This window comes from Panthera tigris, chromosome A1, assembly GCF_018350195.1.
Source record: "Panthera tigris isolate Pti1 chromosome A1, P.tigris_Pti1_mat1.1, whole genome shotgun sequence".
Taxonomy (NCBI): Eukaryota; Metazoa; Chordata; class Mammalia; order Carnivora; family Felidae; genus Panthera; species Panthera tigris.
Genome location: NC_056660.1, coordinates 114,737,399 through 114,753,601, shown reverse-complemented (window position 1 = coordinate 114,753,601; position 16,203 = coordinate 114,737,399). Strand labels below are relative to the sequence as shown.

The 16,203-nt window shown below is 40.8% G+C and overlaps 1 protein-coding gene across 12 annotated transcripts in view; it reads left to right on the top strand.

Annotated features, from left to right (window-relative positions):
• The window catches only part of SIL1 (SIL1 nucleotide exchange factor), a 288,393-nt gene that overhangs the window by 193,545 nt on the left and 78,645 nt on the right, over positions 1-16,203 (top strand). For all 12 annotated transcript variants that reach the window (XM_042984965.1, XM_042984974.1, XM_042984941.1 and 9 more), the window contains 2 exons: positions 2,578-2,677; positions 14,480-14,671. In XM_042984965.1, the coding sequence (XP_042840899.1) occupies positions 2,578-2,677; positions 14,480-14,671 (292 nt within the window). The remainder of the gene's footprint in view (positions 1-2,577; positions 2,678-14,479; positions 14,672-16,203) is intronic.

The window sequence follows — 16,203 nt, the reverse complement described above, 5'->3', positions numbered from 1 at the left end:
ATAGGACTTGCTTTAGATTTAGATTTAGGGGTTGATGGAAGGTGGTGTGGTGGAATCTGAGATAAAGCCTCATTTTGTGATTTGACACAACTAGGTGCTCAGAAGTACCGTTTATTGAAATAGAAAAGATTGGGAGAGGAACAGATTTATGGGGAGAAACATCAAGACCCATGTTTTAGATGTAATAAGTTTGAGGTGCCTGATAAACATCCCAGATCTAAGATTTATCAGTTAGTTATACAAGAGTCTGGCTGTCACTCAGGGGAGAGGATTGGGTCAAAGATATAAGTTTGGGCATCATTGCCTAATGGATAAAGAACTAGGGGAGAGTGCAGAGGTAGAGAAGATTGTCTAGGATTGAACTCCAAGGCATTCCAGTATATAGGGTTCAGGTAGGAGATGAGGAACCAGCACAAGAGTTAGGGAAGGAGAGAGGAAGGGGAAGAAACATAAGAATGTGGTAACAAGAAGCCAGAAAGAAGAGTGTTTCAAGGAGGGAGAGGTGAACTATGTAAATGATGCTGAGTGGTTGAGGAACATGACATTAGTGAAGAGTCCATTGGATCCAGTTGTTAATTATTAGTAATTTTGATGAGAAGTATTAGTAGGGAATGGTAAAGCGATCTGGATTAGAGCAAATGGCAGTGTAAATAGCAGTCATGAAGATGAGAAGAGTGAGTTAAGACTATTCATAAAGTTTTACTCTGAAGGAGATCAGGGGAATGGTTTGATAATTAGAGATCATAATTAGTCAGAAGAGTATTCATATACTCAAGGGAATAATCCAACCAAAGGGAGAAATTGATGATGCAGACAAGAGGGAACAGTATAATGATGGGGGTTAAAGCTTTTGCAAAGGAAAGTGGGATCTGGAACTTAGGTTTAATAGGAGCAGGTTCACTGTCATTCATGGTCTTAGAAGGGAAAGCAGAGAATCTAGATTTGGTGCAGGTTAGTGTATAGAGCTCATGAGGGGAATATGAAGGAGTTCTTGATGATAACATCTATTTTTCTCAGTGAAGAATGAAGTGAAAATACCAGCTGAAGATGGTTTTCTGTGTGTGCAGACACACATGTGCACACTTGTGTGTGTGTAGTAGGGGCTAAAATGAGTGATGGTGAGTGGCCTGGAAGAGTGGCATTTAAGGCAATAAATGGAGATACGAGACATGATGGGATTTGTCCAGACCAAGTATTAGAGGAGGGAGGTGATAATCTGTTCAAGCTGTGCCCCTAAATACTTAGCTCTCTCTTAGGGGTAAAGAGCAGGGCAGTGGCATCTACATGCTGCTGGCAGTGGGTGATGCTTTTCTGGGAGAGGGATTCTCTTCTCTACCTTGTAGGATTGTGGTAATCATTTGAATGAAATATTACTTCTAAAGGATTAAAACAGTGACTGACACATGCTTAAGTGCTCAGTAAATGGGAGTTATTAGCGATTATTAGTTTATGAGGATTGAGGTTTAGAGAAGGCAAGTGTTTTTCTCAGAGTTCTAGGGGGTTTCTAAGATGAATCAAAGATGAAATGAGAAATGAGCAAAGCCCTAAGCACATGCCTTTAATGAGAGCTGAGGTCTGTTAGGATCTTGACTGTTAGACTGATGTGCTTATCTTGCCCAGAGTAGTCCAGTAACCCCTTACTTCCTCATCTCTGTAATCTCCCGGGTTATCCTTAACCCCTCTCCCCCCAACCGTCTTGTCAAGCACAGACACTACATTCCACACTTCCCTTTGTCCATGTCACTCTTGGTCTGATCTCTCTGTTCACTGACCTAAAATCATTGTTGGTGGTAAAGTCCACCCCCCAACCCATGAATGCCTCCTCTCCAATTAAGAAGAATGGTTGTGGCTTCGATCAGCTCCAGGGGGTTTTGGGAGGATGCCACTCTAGTCTTTGCCAGGTTCCTGAGATTACATCCACATTGGTTCCTTTCCTCCCTCTCCTTAGAGGCTGACTGTGGAACACGGTTGGCTTTGCTTCTAGTCCTTGATATTTCAAATCCATTCCTTTGTCAGGTTGGCACATACCTCCTGCATCAACTCTGGGCCCAGGAGTTGGTTTTAAAGGTGTGAATTTATCGAAACTGTTTTTGTGAAGAAAGGCTGCCTTGTAAAATCAGACCAGACATGCATGGGGGGGGTTCAGGTCCCCATTGATCCGTTTATTAGAAGAATATAAATTGGGTGCATGTTATTCCCCTTATCTGTGCCCACTGCCCTCCAGGAGGTCCAGCCCTGGCACATGCTGACAGAACAGCACTGCACAGACATTCCAGACTTATTTCTGCCTAAGTAGCTGGCTGAGAGTGGTCTGTCCATGGTGGGCCTTTGTCTGCCCCATGCCATTTCATCCTTTTTAATAAAATGACCCCTTCTTCAGCTTTGTATTTCTTCTTCTAGCTTTAAGGTAAGATTACCTCTTAGACTTGTGGCTGACCGAAGGCAAAGCTAGGGTAGTGCACTCTGAGTTCGAGCTGGCCATGGCTTACCTTGTTTGGGAGTACCAGCCACCTAGTGAAGTTTCTTTCTTGGGAAAAATGGTGCCTCCTTTCTAACTTTCACCTTCTTTTTGGACAGGCTGGACATAAACGCCAACACCTACACATCTCAGGACCTCAAGAGTGCACTGGCAAAATTCAAGGAGGGGACAGAAGTGGAGAGTTCAAAGGAAGACAAGGTATGTGATATTCTTCCCAGGGAGTTAGTATAAGCCTACAGGATGACCTTGAAGGGAGTCACTTCTTCCACAAGCTCTTAAAATAAACATGGGGTAATGATAATAATATTGTAAAATAATTTAAAAAAATTTTTTAAAGTTTATTCATTATTGAGAGATAGCGATTGAGCATGAGCAGGGGAGGGGCAGAGAGAGGGGGAGACACAGAATCCGAGGCAGGCTCCAGGCTCCAAGCTGTCAGCACAGAGCCCGACACAGGGTTCGAACTCACTGCGAGATCCTGACCTGAGCTGAAGTTGGACGCTCAACTGACTGAGCCACCCAGGCGCCCCATAATATTGTAAAATAAAGTGCAGTTAATGCCAAATAAGTAATCCTTATTGGACTATTTTTTAAAAATACCAATACTGGGAGCATTTCATTATTTAGGATCCAACTTCACATTACATGTTTGGGCCTCAACAAATTGAGGCACACGGCAGAGATAGTTGCACTCTTCATTATCACAGACAAGAGTGAGGAGAATAGAGATTAAAACCCAGACCTCCTTACTTACACTTGGATTAGACAAAAGCTTAAAGGACGGAGGAGCCGGGCTGGGAAGGAAGTCTTGATCCTTGTCCTTTGAACATGTAACAGATGTATTCCCTTTTTCTAGGCCTCATAGCAAATGTATTCCTTATTCCAGGCCTCAGGTTCCTTAAATGTACAATAAGGTGGTGGGGCTGGGGTGGGGGGTGTGGGAAACAAGAGGATGGCTGACATTTCCTCCAGTTTTAAATTTGTGTACAAACTAAGGGAGTGAGAAGGAGAAAGAGGCAGAATTGTAGTCCCTTGGTTATGCCCCTAGTGTCTGGGAGGGCTTGTGGGTACAGGCTTATACCAGCAAGAAATCTTACTCTTTAGATAGATTGTGAACTCATGTGATAGCCAGAGAATGTCACAAATTAGTTTTTATATTTCCATTTGAGTTCTCTCCTTCAAAGAAGCTCCTCCAGTGGCTACTTTGGAGACCTTTGCAAGTTCTCTCTTCCTTTTACCCTCATAATTCTCTTTTTCTTTGTTTGCATCTCTGCTGCTGGCCCAGAATCCTGGCGTATCTTGGAGGGGCAGCATCAGGTTATTGACAGCTTCTATCTTAAGTGGAGGAAGCCTTAGGTCCCTCAGATCCTTTTGAGTTAAGCAGTTCTGAGACAAATCAGCCTTTTTCTTTTTTTTTTTTTTTTTTTCTTTTTCTTTTTTTGGTGTCAAGGAGGACCTAATTAGGATGTGTTAACATGCAGACCAAGTCTCCATGTCTTCACTCATCTTAGTGAAGTCACATCTACCAGCATGGAGAGTGTATATGGTATGAGAAGATGAGTAGCAGGATGGCAGTAGTAGCAGCAGTGGGCGTAGGAAGGTGACAGGTAAAATTTCATTCCACCACAGATATATTAACTGGGTTTGGGAGGGTGAGGAAAAGCAAATCCCCTTAACTGGTGAACCTGAGGCCAGCAGAGGTGAGCATTGTGTGCCTCGGTGCCTTGAGCGAGATTGACCTTCCTGTGGCCAGGGGTTGGGCTCATGCCCACTCACCATCCCTTCACCATGGACCCCATATGGGCCTGACAGTAACAAGCAGTCAGCCCCTGTTCCATGTCTTCTCTGTGGGTGGAAGACCCACTGTACCCCATCTCTTCTCTTGTTCTCTTTTTTTTAATTAAAATTTTTTTTAATGTTTATTTATTTTTGAAGGACAGAGAGAGCACAATGGGGGACAGGCAGAGAGAGAATGAGACACAGAATCTGAAGCACGCTCCAGGCTCTGAGCTGTTAGCACAGAGCCCGATGTGGGGCTTTAACTCATGAGGTGTAAGATCATGACCTGAGCTGAAGTTGGGTGCTTAACTGACTCAGCCACCCAGGAGCCCCTAAATTTTTTTTTAAAACGTATTTTTGAGCAAGAGAGAGAGAGAGAGAGAGACAGAGTGTGAGTGGGGGAAGGGCAGAGAGGCAGGGAGACACAGAATCCTAAGCAGGCTCCAGGCTCCCAGGTCTCAGCGTGAACCCCAGAGCCTGATGTGGGGCTCGAACTCACGAGTGTCAAGATCATGATCTGAGCCAAAGTGGGCCGAAGTTGAACGCTTAACTGACCGAGCCACCCAGGCACCCCTCTTCTCTTTGTTCTCTTTTAATGGTATTCTTTCACATGATAAAGTTTGTGTAGAAAACTATGAATATTAAGAAAATATTCTTTTTTTAACTTAAAAGCAAGAGATTAAGTTTTAAGTTGCTGTTTTTGCCAACTGAAAAGAATCCTTTCCCCTAACAAGAGAAGATTCCAATACCAGTACCCAAATGTAGGATCCCTGTCCCAGCTGGTTTAAGTCAGCTGCCAGTTTGAAGATAGAATTGCCACACTCCTTTTTCACTTCTGTGGAGTGTAGGTTATTGGCTTCTTCACTGAGGTGCTGGGTCCTAGGATTTTTCTCCTGCTTTCATTTGGAGCCTGTCTAGATTGACTCAGTTTATTGTCAGTGCCCTTGGGACTGGCAAATAAATTGACTTGAAGTAGGTTGGGGAGTTTCTGACATATCTCAGGCTCCTGGCTACAGATGGCATCATCCTTTTTGTTTATCAGTCTTTAAACCCAGGTTTTATGGTGCTTTTGCTATTTATAAAAATAATACTGTCAAATATTGTGCCAATACTATCAATTGAAATTTTTTTACTTGATTTTTTAGGTGGAAGGGCACCAATTCTATTATGTATATTGGTACCTTAGATTTAAATGAATCAGTCCTTCCCAGAATCCCTTGCTTTGTGGAAAAGCTCTGTCTGGCCAAACAGATTTGGGCTTTTGTTGTCGAATCTGATCCCTTTATACCTCCATTACCCTAAATGTCTTGATGCTTTATTTTATTATGTCAGCTATTGTTTACCTGTAGCTATAAATTGCTCCACTTAAAAATGGGACCTTCTCAGACTTTTGATTCTGGACAAGATAAAGTAGACTCATTTCTTACTATTTCTCCTGCTAAGAACAACTAAAAACCTTGGGCGTAATACTGAAAGCAAATATTAGAAGACTCTACAAGGTGGGAAGAAGAAAGCAGACTGGCTAGGGACCTTAGAACTGGAAGAATGACACAACACTGAGTTCCTTGGGCTTTCTTTTCCCCCTTTGTATATCTCAGAGTGGGTATTGGAGGAGCCCACACCCAGGAAATGCTAACAGGTACAGATAGAAAAAGCCCTAAAGAAGACCTGGTCTTTCTAGAGAAATCACTAGGAAAAGGGCAGCCAAATAGAACAAAACCCTTTTTGACAGTACTTTTGGCTACTTTAGCCAAAAACAATGGAAATGTCCCATCCCACCCTTAGTACCAGTGGAAGTTGAATCAGGAACTTGAATGTCCATCTTCCACTTGGTGGTAGCAGGCTGCACTCTTACTCCTCCACCAGAATGGTGTCAGCAGAAGCCAAGCAGAGAGGCTGAACTTAGACCCCCCCCTACCGATGGCAATGAGATGATGTGATGCATTGCTCTGCTGTCTTGACCAAGATTGAACAGAGAGCTGGATTCAATGATTGAACAGACAGCTGGAATTTCTCCCCTCTGCCCAGTGGTAGAAGACTGTTCGCTGCTTCTCGTGCTGGTGTGTTACCTGCAGACACCAAGTGAGGAGCCTGGTTTCCCACCCTCCACATGGAAGTAGCAGGCTGGTTCTCCTGTTGGGATGGTGTCTTGAGACACCAAGAAATGTACTTGAATGTCTTCCCCTGCCTGACACTACCAAGGTGGTTTTTCACTTGGAGCTGAGGTGATGCCATTGTGTGTGTTGGCAGAGGTGGGAGGGTGGGGGAGCAGAGATGGAGGGGGGGGTGGTGTCTAAGAGGTGGTGGTGAATGGAGAATCTATAGTCCTACCTTCTCCTTGGTGGCACTGACATAGTGTGAGGCATCGTTCTGCTCCCCATTCTGGGGCAGTGTCAGTGAGGGTAAGTGATAAGCCCAAACTTCCACCCTCAGACCAGCAGCAATGAAGAAGTGTTTCACTTCCCCCACCCAGGTGATATAGAAGCTAAGGAAAGACCAATGTAGAGTGTCTACTGGCAGCAGGTGACGTTGTTCTTCCTCCTAACTAGTAACCGGTGGTAGGATTTTGGAGAAAAGGGAGCTGGAGAAAGGGATTTCACAAATGAAGTTCTGGGCAAGTCTCTAGTGACCCACATGAGAAACTGACCAGAATTAACATAGCAGAAGATTTGAGAACTGAACTAAGTTGTGGAACACTGCCAGGTTTTTGGATGAGCCTCTGGGTAGCACATAAAGGAAACAGACCAAAATAACACTGTAAAGGGTCTGGAAACGAAACTGTCTTACAGTTACAGCCATACAAGAAGGACAGAATCAGCATATTAAATGTAAACATTGTAACTGCCTGCTGAAAAAGAAGATTGAATAGGCTTCATAGTTGTAAAACTTGATACCTAAATGTCCAGGATAAAAAAAAAAAAAAAAAAAAAAAACAAAATAAAACAACCCTCACCATACCAAGAACTAAGAACATCAAACCTTGAATTAGGAAAGACAATTAACAAATGCCAAAAGTGAGAGGACACAGAAGTTTTGAATTACAAAGATTTCAAAGCAGTTAACATAAAAGTGGTTCAACAAACAATTGTGAAAACTCTTGAAACAAATGACAACCTCAGCAAAGAACTAGATGATGTAAAAAAGAATCAAATGGAATTTTTAGAACTGGAAAAATACAACCGACATTGTTTAAAAACATTGAATGGGCTCAGTAGCAGAATAGGGAAGAGAGAGAAGAACCAATGAACTTGACAGAAATTACTAAAAAGTCTAAATAACAGAGAAAATGAATAGGAAAAACAGTGAACAGAGACTTAGGGACTTGTGTGATTATAAGAAAAGATCTAATATTTCTGCCGTTGGAGTCTTAGGAAAAGAGAAAGAATACTGAAAAATAATGAAAACATAAACTAAGAAATAAAGATGGGGCAGGCGCCTACGTGGCTCGGTTGGTTAACGTCTGACTTTGGCTCAGGTCATGATCTCACGGTTCATGAGTTTGAACCCCTTGTCGGGCTCTGTGCTGACAGCTTGGTGCCTGGAGCCTGCTTCAGGTTCTGTGTCTCCCTTTCTGTCTGCCCCTTCCCAGCTCGCTCTCTCTCTCAAAAATAAATAAACATTAAAAAAAAGTTAAAAAAAAAAAAAAGATGGAAAAATCCCCAAATATGGTCAAGAGCATAAATGAATGGATTCTTGAAACTGAATGAATTTTCAGTAGGATAAACTCAGAGAAATCAACACCATGACTCTTCACAGTCAACCTCCTGAAAATGAAATACAGAAAAAATGTTGAAAGCAGCTGGTTAGAAACAATATACTGCTGGAACAATGATTGACAGTGCATTTTTCATTTGATACCACAGAGACCAGACTATGTGGCACAGTATTTTTCAAGTGCTGAAAAAAAAATTATAATCTTAGAATTTTATACCCAATGAAAGTATTCTCATGAGTGAAAAAGAAATCAAGGCATTCTTGCACAAAAGAAAATTAAAAGAATTTGTAACCAGCAGACCTACCTAAAAGAATGACTAGAGAATATTCTCCAAATAGAAAGGAAATAATAGCAGAAAGAAACTGGAAACATCAGGAAGAAGAAAAGAACAACGAAATGTATCAAAATAAGGGAAGAAAGTATAGACTTTCTCTTATGTTTTAAAAATGTTGGATAGTTGAAGCAAAAATTATGACTTATTCTGTAACTACATATATGTTCAATATGAATTTTACTATCAGAATTACCACTATTTATTTCTTTGCTACACTTTGATCTTTGTTGGCCAGTTCTTTCTTTTGATTATCCGTTTTTATGAAATGTTACATGGATTTATCATTAGAGGATGATGAAGTCCTACAACTACACACTTGACATCTGTGTATGAACTGAGTAATGAATCCACAGTGACCAGTCATACTTCGAAAGAAGTAGTGTGATCAGCCACTCATCATCATGAGCATTTATGTTATATGTAGTGATTTGTGGACTGAAGAGCTAGCAGCAAAGTTTGTAGTTGATGCAATTGTAGTTAGCTGAAATCTGTAGTAACTGAAATTTGGGTAGTGTTGGGAGAATGGTGTTAGCTAAACTATAGTCCTTGAATTTGGCATGTTTAAGTTTGGTGCAAAGCAAAGACTGTCTGATTAAAGACTTGTATCTAGACTGAAAAGAACTCTAAAAGCTCAGCAGTAAAAACAACAACGTATTTAGAGAATGAGCAAAGGAAACGAACAGACATTTCACCTAAGATTTGTGGATGGCAGATAAGCACTTGAGAAGATGTTTAATGTCATTAGATTTTGGAGAAATGCAAATTAAATCCTTAATGAGGTAACACTATGCATCTATAAGAATACCTACAACAAAAATGATGATAATATTAAATACTAGTGGGGATGTGGAGAAACCGGGTCTTTCACACATTGTTGGTGAGAATGTAAAATAGTACAGTCACTGTGGAAAACAGGCAGTTTCTTATAAAACCAAACATATGCTTATCATATGACCCAGTAGTTATGCTTGTGGGCATTTATCCTGGAGGAATAAGAACTTAAATTTATATAAAAAACCTTTATACAGGGGCACCTGGTTGCCTCGGTTGGTTAAGCATCTGATTCTTGATTTCAGCTTAGGTCATGGTGTCATGGTTTGTGAGTTTGAGCCCCACATTGGGCTCTGTACTGGCAATGCCAAGCCTGCTTGGGATTCTCTCTCTCTCTCTCTCTCTCTCTCTCTCTGTCTTTTTCTCAAAATAAGTAAACATTTTTTAAAAAGCCTTTATACAAATATTCATGTGATTTTATTCATAATAGCCAATACCTGGAAACATCTCAAATGTTCAACAGGTAAATGGTTAAGCAAACTGTATACCTATAGAGTGGAATGCTACTCAGCATTAAAAATAAATGATCCAGGGGCACCTGGGTGGCGCAGTCGGTTAAGCGTCCGACTTCAGCCAGGTCACGATCTCGCGGTCTGTGAGTTCGAGCCCCGCGTCAGGCTCTGGGCTGATGGCTCAGAGCCTGGAGCCTGTTTCCGATTCTGTGTCTCCCTCTCTCTCTACCCCTCCCCCGTTCATGCTCTGTCTCTCTCTGTCCCAAAAATAAATAAAAAACGTTGAAAAAAAAATTAAAAAAAAAATAAATGATCCATTGGGGCACCTGGGTGACTCAGTCTTTTAAGCATCTCACTCTTGATTTCTACTAAGGTCATGGTCTCACAATTCGTGAGTTCAAGCCCCACTTCAGGCTCCGCTCTGACAGGATAGAGCCTACTTGTGATTATCTCTCTCTGCCCCTCTCCCATGTGGGTGCTCTCTCTCTTTCACATGTTCTCTATCTCTCTCTCTCAAAAAATAAATAGACTTAAAAAAAAATAAATGAACCATTGATACGTGTGATAACTTGGATAGATCTCAAGTGCATTATGTTCAGATAAAAAAAAACCTATCTCAAAAGATTACAGACTGTGTGAGTCCATCTTTATAATATTCCTCAAATGCCAGAATTATGGATATGTAGAAAAAATTAGTGGTTGCCAGGGCACAGGGATGGGTGGGAGGATGAGGTGCAGCTTATAAAGGGGTAGCTCAATGGAGTTGTTTGGTGGTGGTGGAATAGTTCAGTAGCCTGATTGTTCTGGTGGATACATGAATGTGTACATTAGATAAAACTGTGTAGAATAATACACATGTGCGTATAAGCAAATGTGTACATGTAAAAGCTGATAAAGTCTGAATAAGGCTTATAGTCTAGTTAACAGTATTGTACCTTTGTTATTTTCTTGGTTCTGTTAGCATACTGTTGTTACGTAAGATGTTACCATTGGGGGAAGCTGAACAAAGGGTACATGGTACTCCTATATTATTTTTCTAACTTTCTGTGAGCTTATAATTATTGCAAAATAAAAAGTTATTGTTGCTTTAAAGGCCTTCCTGAGGGCCAGGTGCACATCACTTTTGTGAGGTAGAGGAGCCTTGTTTCTTACCCTGCTCACTTGCCTGACATCCAACAGCTCTAGGCAGTGACTCAGCTTCCCTGGACCTCTTTGCCCTTCCTTTGGCGGCCATCCAGGGTCCTTTAGCTGGGTGTAGGGGAAGCATTTCACTCTTGTTTTAACCCAAAGAAACAGGATATGACATCCCTTAGATGTGATTGCTCTGCTAGGAGCTTGGTCTTTTTTTAAGAGAGGCTGATTCATTTCTTTGGTTGGTGTTTCTATGGAGTACTTATAACTGGGGAGAAAACCCATAGGTAATAGATGAGCAGTTTGGAGCCAACAGCTATTCATCATTCTGCTTTTTATAAATATTCGTGCCTTTTAATTTTTCTTGGAAGATAGAGACTCAAAACCACTGTGATCTTTCAGACTCTCTTTATGAGCACTATCCTCTAAAATTGGGAAGTAAACAGGAGTGTCACATGTGTAAAGTATCTAATTGAAGTCTTTTATTCACCTCCAACATAATTTTAAAACTTTTGTATGTGTGTACAGTGGGGAGGGATTGAGAGAAAATTGAGACTTGAGTGTAGTACATACAGTAATTTAGCCACTTCAGACAGTTGAACAAATTGTACACATGTAGTTAGATTGACAGTAATGACAGCGATCTAATTTTCATCAGCAGATTGCTCCCACTCTGGTAGCTCTTTACCCACAGTTTCCTATGTCCGGTTTCTCTAAAATGTTGCTGGATTGGGCAGGGCAAAGTGAAGGTATTCAGTCATTGTAGAAGATAGAGAAGCAAGGTAGAGATAATTTGACCTTAAACCTCAGCCTTTTCGTGTGAGGTTAGGGGTTGAAGGTGAGCTTTCATTGCTTCCCCTGACTTCAGTGATTGCAACAAGAAGACTTTCCATTCTTTTTGAACATTGTAAGTCAGACTGGTATAAGTGAGCCTTGGAAAATCGTGTGTTTTGGGGCAGAGGTCTATATGGTTAGACTCTGAGGGCTGTCTTCTGTGGGCATCCTAGAAGGTATAGGTGTACCTTGGAGATACTGTGGGTTTGGTTCTAGGCCACTGCAATAAAGCAAGTCAGATTAATTTTTTGGTTTCCCAGGGCATATAAAAGTTATGTTTATTTTATACTGTACTCTGTTAAGTGTAGGATAGCATTATGTCTAAAAAAACCAATATACATACCTTAGTTCAAAAAAACTTTATTGCTGGGGCGCCTGAGTGGCTCAGTTGGTTGGGTGCCTGACTTCTGCTTGGGTCATGATCTCAAGGTTTGTGGGTTCGAGCCCTGCGTCAGGCTCTGTGCTGACAGCTCGGGGCCTGGAGCCTGCTTCGGATTCTGTGCCTCCTTTTCTTTCTCTGCCCCTCCCTTGCTTGTTCTCTCTCTCAAAAATAAAAAAATGAACTTAAAAAAATTTTTTTAAAAAGGAGCTTATTGCTGAAAAATGCCAACCACCTGAGCTTTTAGTGAGTTGTAATCCTTTTGCTTGGGGACTGTCCTGCCTCAATGCTGATGGCTGCTTGACTGATGAGGATAGTGGCCACTGAATTTTAGGGTGGCTGTGGCAGTTTCTCACAGTAAGTGAAGTTTGCCACATTGAAGGATTTCATGAACAGTTTCTTTGTAGCATGTGATGCTGTTTGATAACATTCTACCCACAGTAGAACTTGTCTCAAAAAATTGGGAGTCAGTTCTCTCAAACCGTGCTGCTGTTTTATCAACTAAGTTTACGGAATATTCTAAATCCTTTGTTGGCATTTTTCAACTTTCTTTACAGCACATCCACCAGGAGTAGATTCCATGTCAGGCAACCACTGTCTCTGGTCATCCGTGAGAAGTGACTCCTCATTTGCTAAATTTTCATCATCCTATTGTAACAGTTTAGTCACATCTTCAGGCTCCACTTCTAATTCTGATTCTCTAGATATTTCTACCACATCTGCAGTGACTTCTTCCACTGAGGTCTTGAACTCCTCACATTCATCCATGAGAGCTGGAACCTCCTTTTTCCAAACTCCCGTGAATGTTGATTTTTTGACCTCTTCTCATAAATCAACAATATTCTTAATGGTATCTAGAACTGTGAATCCTTTCCAACAGGTTTTCAATTTACTTGGCCCAGTTCCATTAGGAGAATCATTACCTACGGCAGCTGTAGACTTACAAAATGTATTTTCTTAATATTCTAATTGGAACTTAAAAGTTGAAGTGAATCCTTGATCCATGGGCTGCAGAATAGGTGTTATGTTAGCAGGCATGAAAACAACATTAATCTCGTTGTACCTCTCCATCAGAGCTCTTGGGTGACCAGGTGCATTGTCCGTAAGCAATAATGGTTTGAAAGGAATTTTTTTTCCGGAGCAGTATGTCTCAACAGTGGTCTCAACATAATTGAGTAAACCATGTTGTAGACAGACATGCTGTCATTCAGGCTTTGTTCTATTTATAGAATACAGGCCTGATAGATTTAGCTTAATTCTTAGGGGCCTTGGATTTGTAGACGTAAATAAACACTGGTTTCAACCTAAAGTCACCAGCTACATTAGCCCCTAACAAGAAAATCAGCCTGTGCTTTGAAGCCAGGCATTGATTTCTCCTCTCTAACTATATAAGTCCTAGATGGCATCTTCTTCCAATAGAGGGCTATTTCATCTACATTGCAAATCTGTTGCTGAATATAGCCACCTTCATGAATTAGCTATATCTTCTGGAAAACTTGCTGCATCTTCTATATCAGCACTTTTGCTTCACCTTGCACTTGTATGTTATGGAGGTGGCTTGTTTTCTTAAGCCTCATGAACCAATCTCCGCTAGCCTCAAAGTTTTTCTTCTGTAGATTCCTCACCTCTCTCAGCATTCATAGAATTAAAGTGAGTTTAGGGCCTTCCTCTGGATTAGGCTTTGGCTTAAGGAAATGTTGTGACTGGTTTGATCTTTTATCCAGAGCGCTAAAACTTTCTCCATATCAGCAATAAGACTGTTTTGCTTTCTTATTGTTCCTGTGTTCACTAGAGTAGCGCTTTGAATTTCCTTCAGGAACTCTTGGCATTCCCACCTTGGCTAATTGTTTGGCACAAGAGGCTTGTCTTTTGCTATCTCTTCTTTTGATGTGCCTTCCTTACTAAGCTTGATCATTTCTAGATTTTTATTTAAAATGAGACGTGAGACTCTTGCTTTCACTCGAACACTTAAGAACCCATTGTAAGGTTATTAATTGGCCTGATTTTATTATCACTGTGTCTCAGGAAATAAGGAGGCCCGAAGAGAGGTAGAGAGATGGGGGAATTGCCTGTCGGTGGAACAGTCAGAACATACATAACATTGATCACTTAAGTTCACTGTCATATGGGTGTGGTTTGTTAACCCAAAACAGTTACAATAGTAATCTCAAAAACCACTAATCATAGAGCACAGTAACAAATATAATAATAATGAAAACATTTGATATAGTCCAAGAATTACCAAAATGTGATAGACACAAAATGAGCAAATGTTGTTGGGAAAATGGTGCTGATAGCCTTGCTAAATGCAGGTTACCACAGACTTTAAATTTGTAAAAAATGTATTATCTCTAAGTGTGGCAAAGTGAAGTGCAATAAGATGAGATATTCCTGTGGTAGGATTTTTGGATAGTACAGATGAAAGAAGGTTTTGAATTCTGGAGCAGTAGTTGTTTGAAAATGAGCGTCCATGGTAGACCACAAGAGTCTTGGGGAAATGTCTCCAATTGACCTAATTATCTCTTTGCTTCAATTATCTTCTTAGGCAAGACAGGCCAAGATTAAACAGTTCTTTCGCCCCATTGAGGAGCTGAAGAAGGACTTTGAGGAGCTGAATGTTGTCATTGAGACTGACATGCAGATCATGGTACGGCTGATCAACAAATTCAATAGTTCCAGCTCCAGCCTAGAAGAGAAGATTGCTGCACTCTTTGATCTTGAATATTATGTCCATCAGGTAATGTATTTCTTTGTCCATAAATGTGACTTTTAACTAACCTCTCTGACAACAAACCTCCTTGCCCTGAATCCTAAGGAAATAGCATCAACATCTTTACTTCTCTCTCAGGGCATATGCTTTTAACCTAGACCAATAGCTATTATAGTAAGATAAATTCTAGAAGGGAGGGCTAATCTCTTTTTCATTGGGAATGTTAACCTCCATTATTTTTTCAACAGTGATGATACAGCAGAGGCAAAATAGACAACAATTGAAGAATGAACAATTTAATAATGAGATAATTTAAATTTAAGATTGTGATAATGGCTCCAGAGTGTAATGTGGAAGTATATAATAGGGAACTTAACCTAGTTAGAGGTGTTGAAAAAGGCTTTTGTAGATAAAGTTTTATTGGGACATAGCCACACCTGTTTTTTTATGTATTCTATTGTTGGGGGCTATTTTTATGGTACAATGCAGAGTTTAATAGTTGTGTCAGAAACCCTGTGGTTCACAAAAGCCACAAATAATTACTGTCAGCCCCTTTGGAAAAGTTTGCCAACCCTTGGATCAGATTACTTTAGGCAGGGGAAATAACATGTGCAAAGAGTCTAAGGTAGAGAAGAGAGAGCTTGGTGAGACTGAGGACCTGGGAAATACTAGATAGGATAGCATACCTAAAGTGAAAAAGTTAGAGATTCAGAGAGGTGGAGTTGGGAATAGCAGGCTCTTTATGATTTTATCCTTAATTTTTTTTTTTTATTTTATTTTATTTTATTTTTTTATTTTTTAATATATGAAATTTACTGTCAAATTGGTTTCCATACAACACCCAGTGCTCATCCCAAAAGGTGCCCTCCTCAATACCCATCACCCACCCTGCCCTCCCTCCCACCCTGCCCTCCCTCCCACCCCCCATCAACCCTCAGTTTGTTCTCAGTTTTTAACAGTCTCTAATGCTTTGGCTCTCTCCCACTCTAACCTCTTTTTTTTTTTTTTTTTTTTTTCCTTCCCCTCCCCCATGGGTTTCTGTTATGTTTCTCAGGATCCACATAAGAGTGAAACCATATGGTATCTGTCTTTCTCTGTATGGCTTATTTCACTTAGCATCACACTCTCCAGTTCCATCCATGTTGCTACAAAAGGCCATATTTCATTTTTTCTCATTGCCACGTAGTATTCCATTGTGTATATAAACCACAATTTCTTTATCCATTCATCAGTTGATGGACATTTAGGCTCTTTCCATAATTTGGCTATTGTTGAGAGTGCCGCTATAAACATTGGGGTACAAGTGCCCCTATGCATCAGTACTCCTGTATCCCTTGGATAAATTCCTAGCAGTGCTATTGCTGGGTCATAGGGTAGGTCTATTTTTAATTTTCTGAGGAACCTCCACACTGCTTTCCAGAGCGGCTGCACCAATTTGCATTCCCACCAACAGTGCAAGAGGGTTCCTGTTTCTCCACATCCTCTCCAGCATCTATAGTCTCCTGATTTCTTCATTTTGGCCACTCTGACTGGCGTGAGGTGGTATCTGAGTGTGGTTT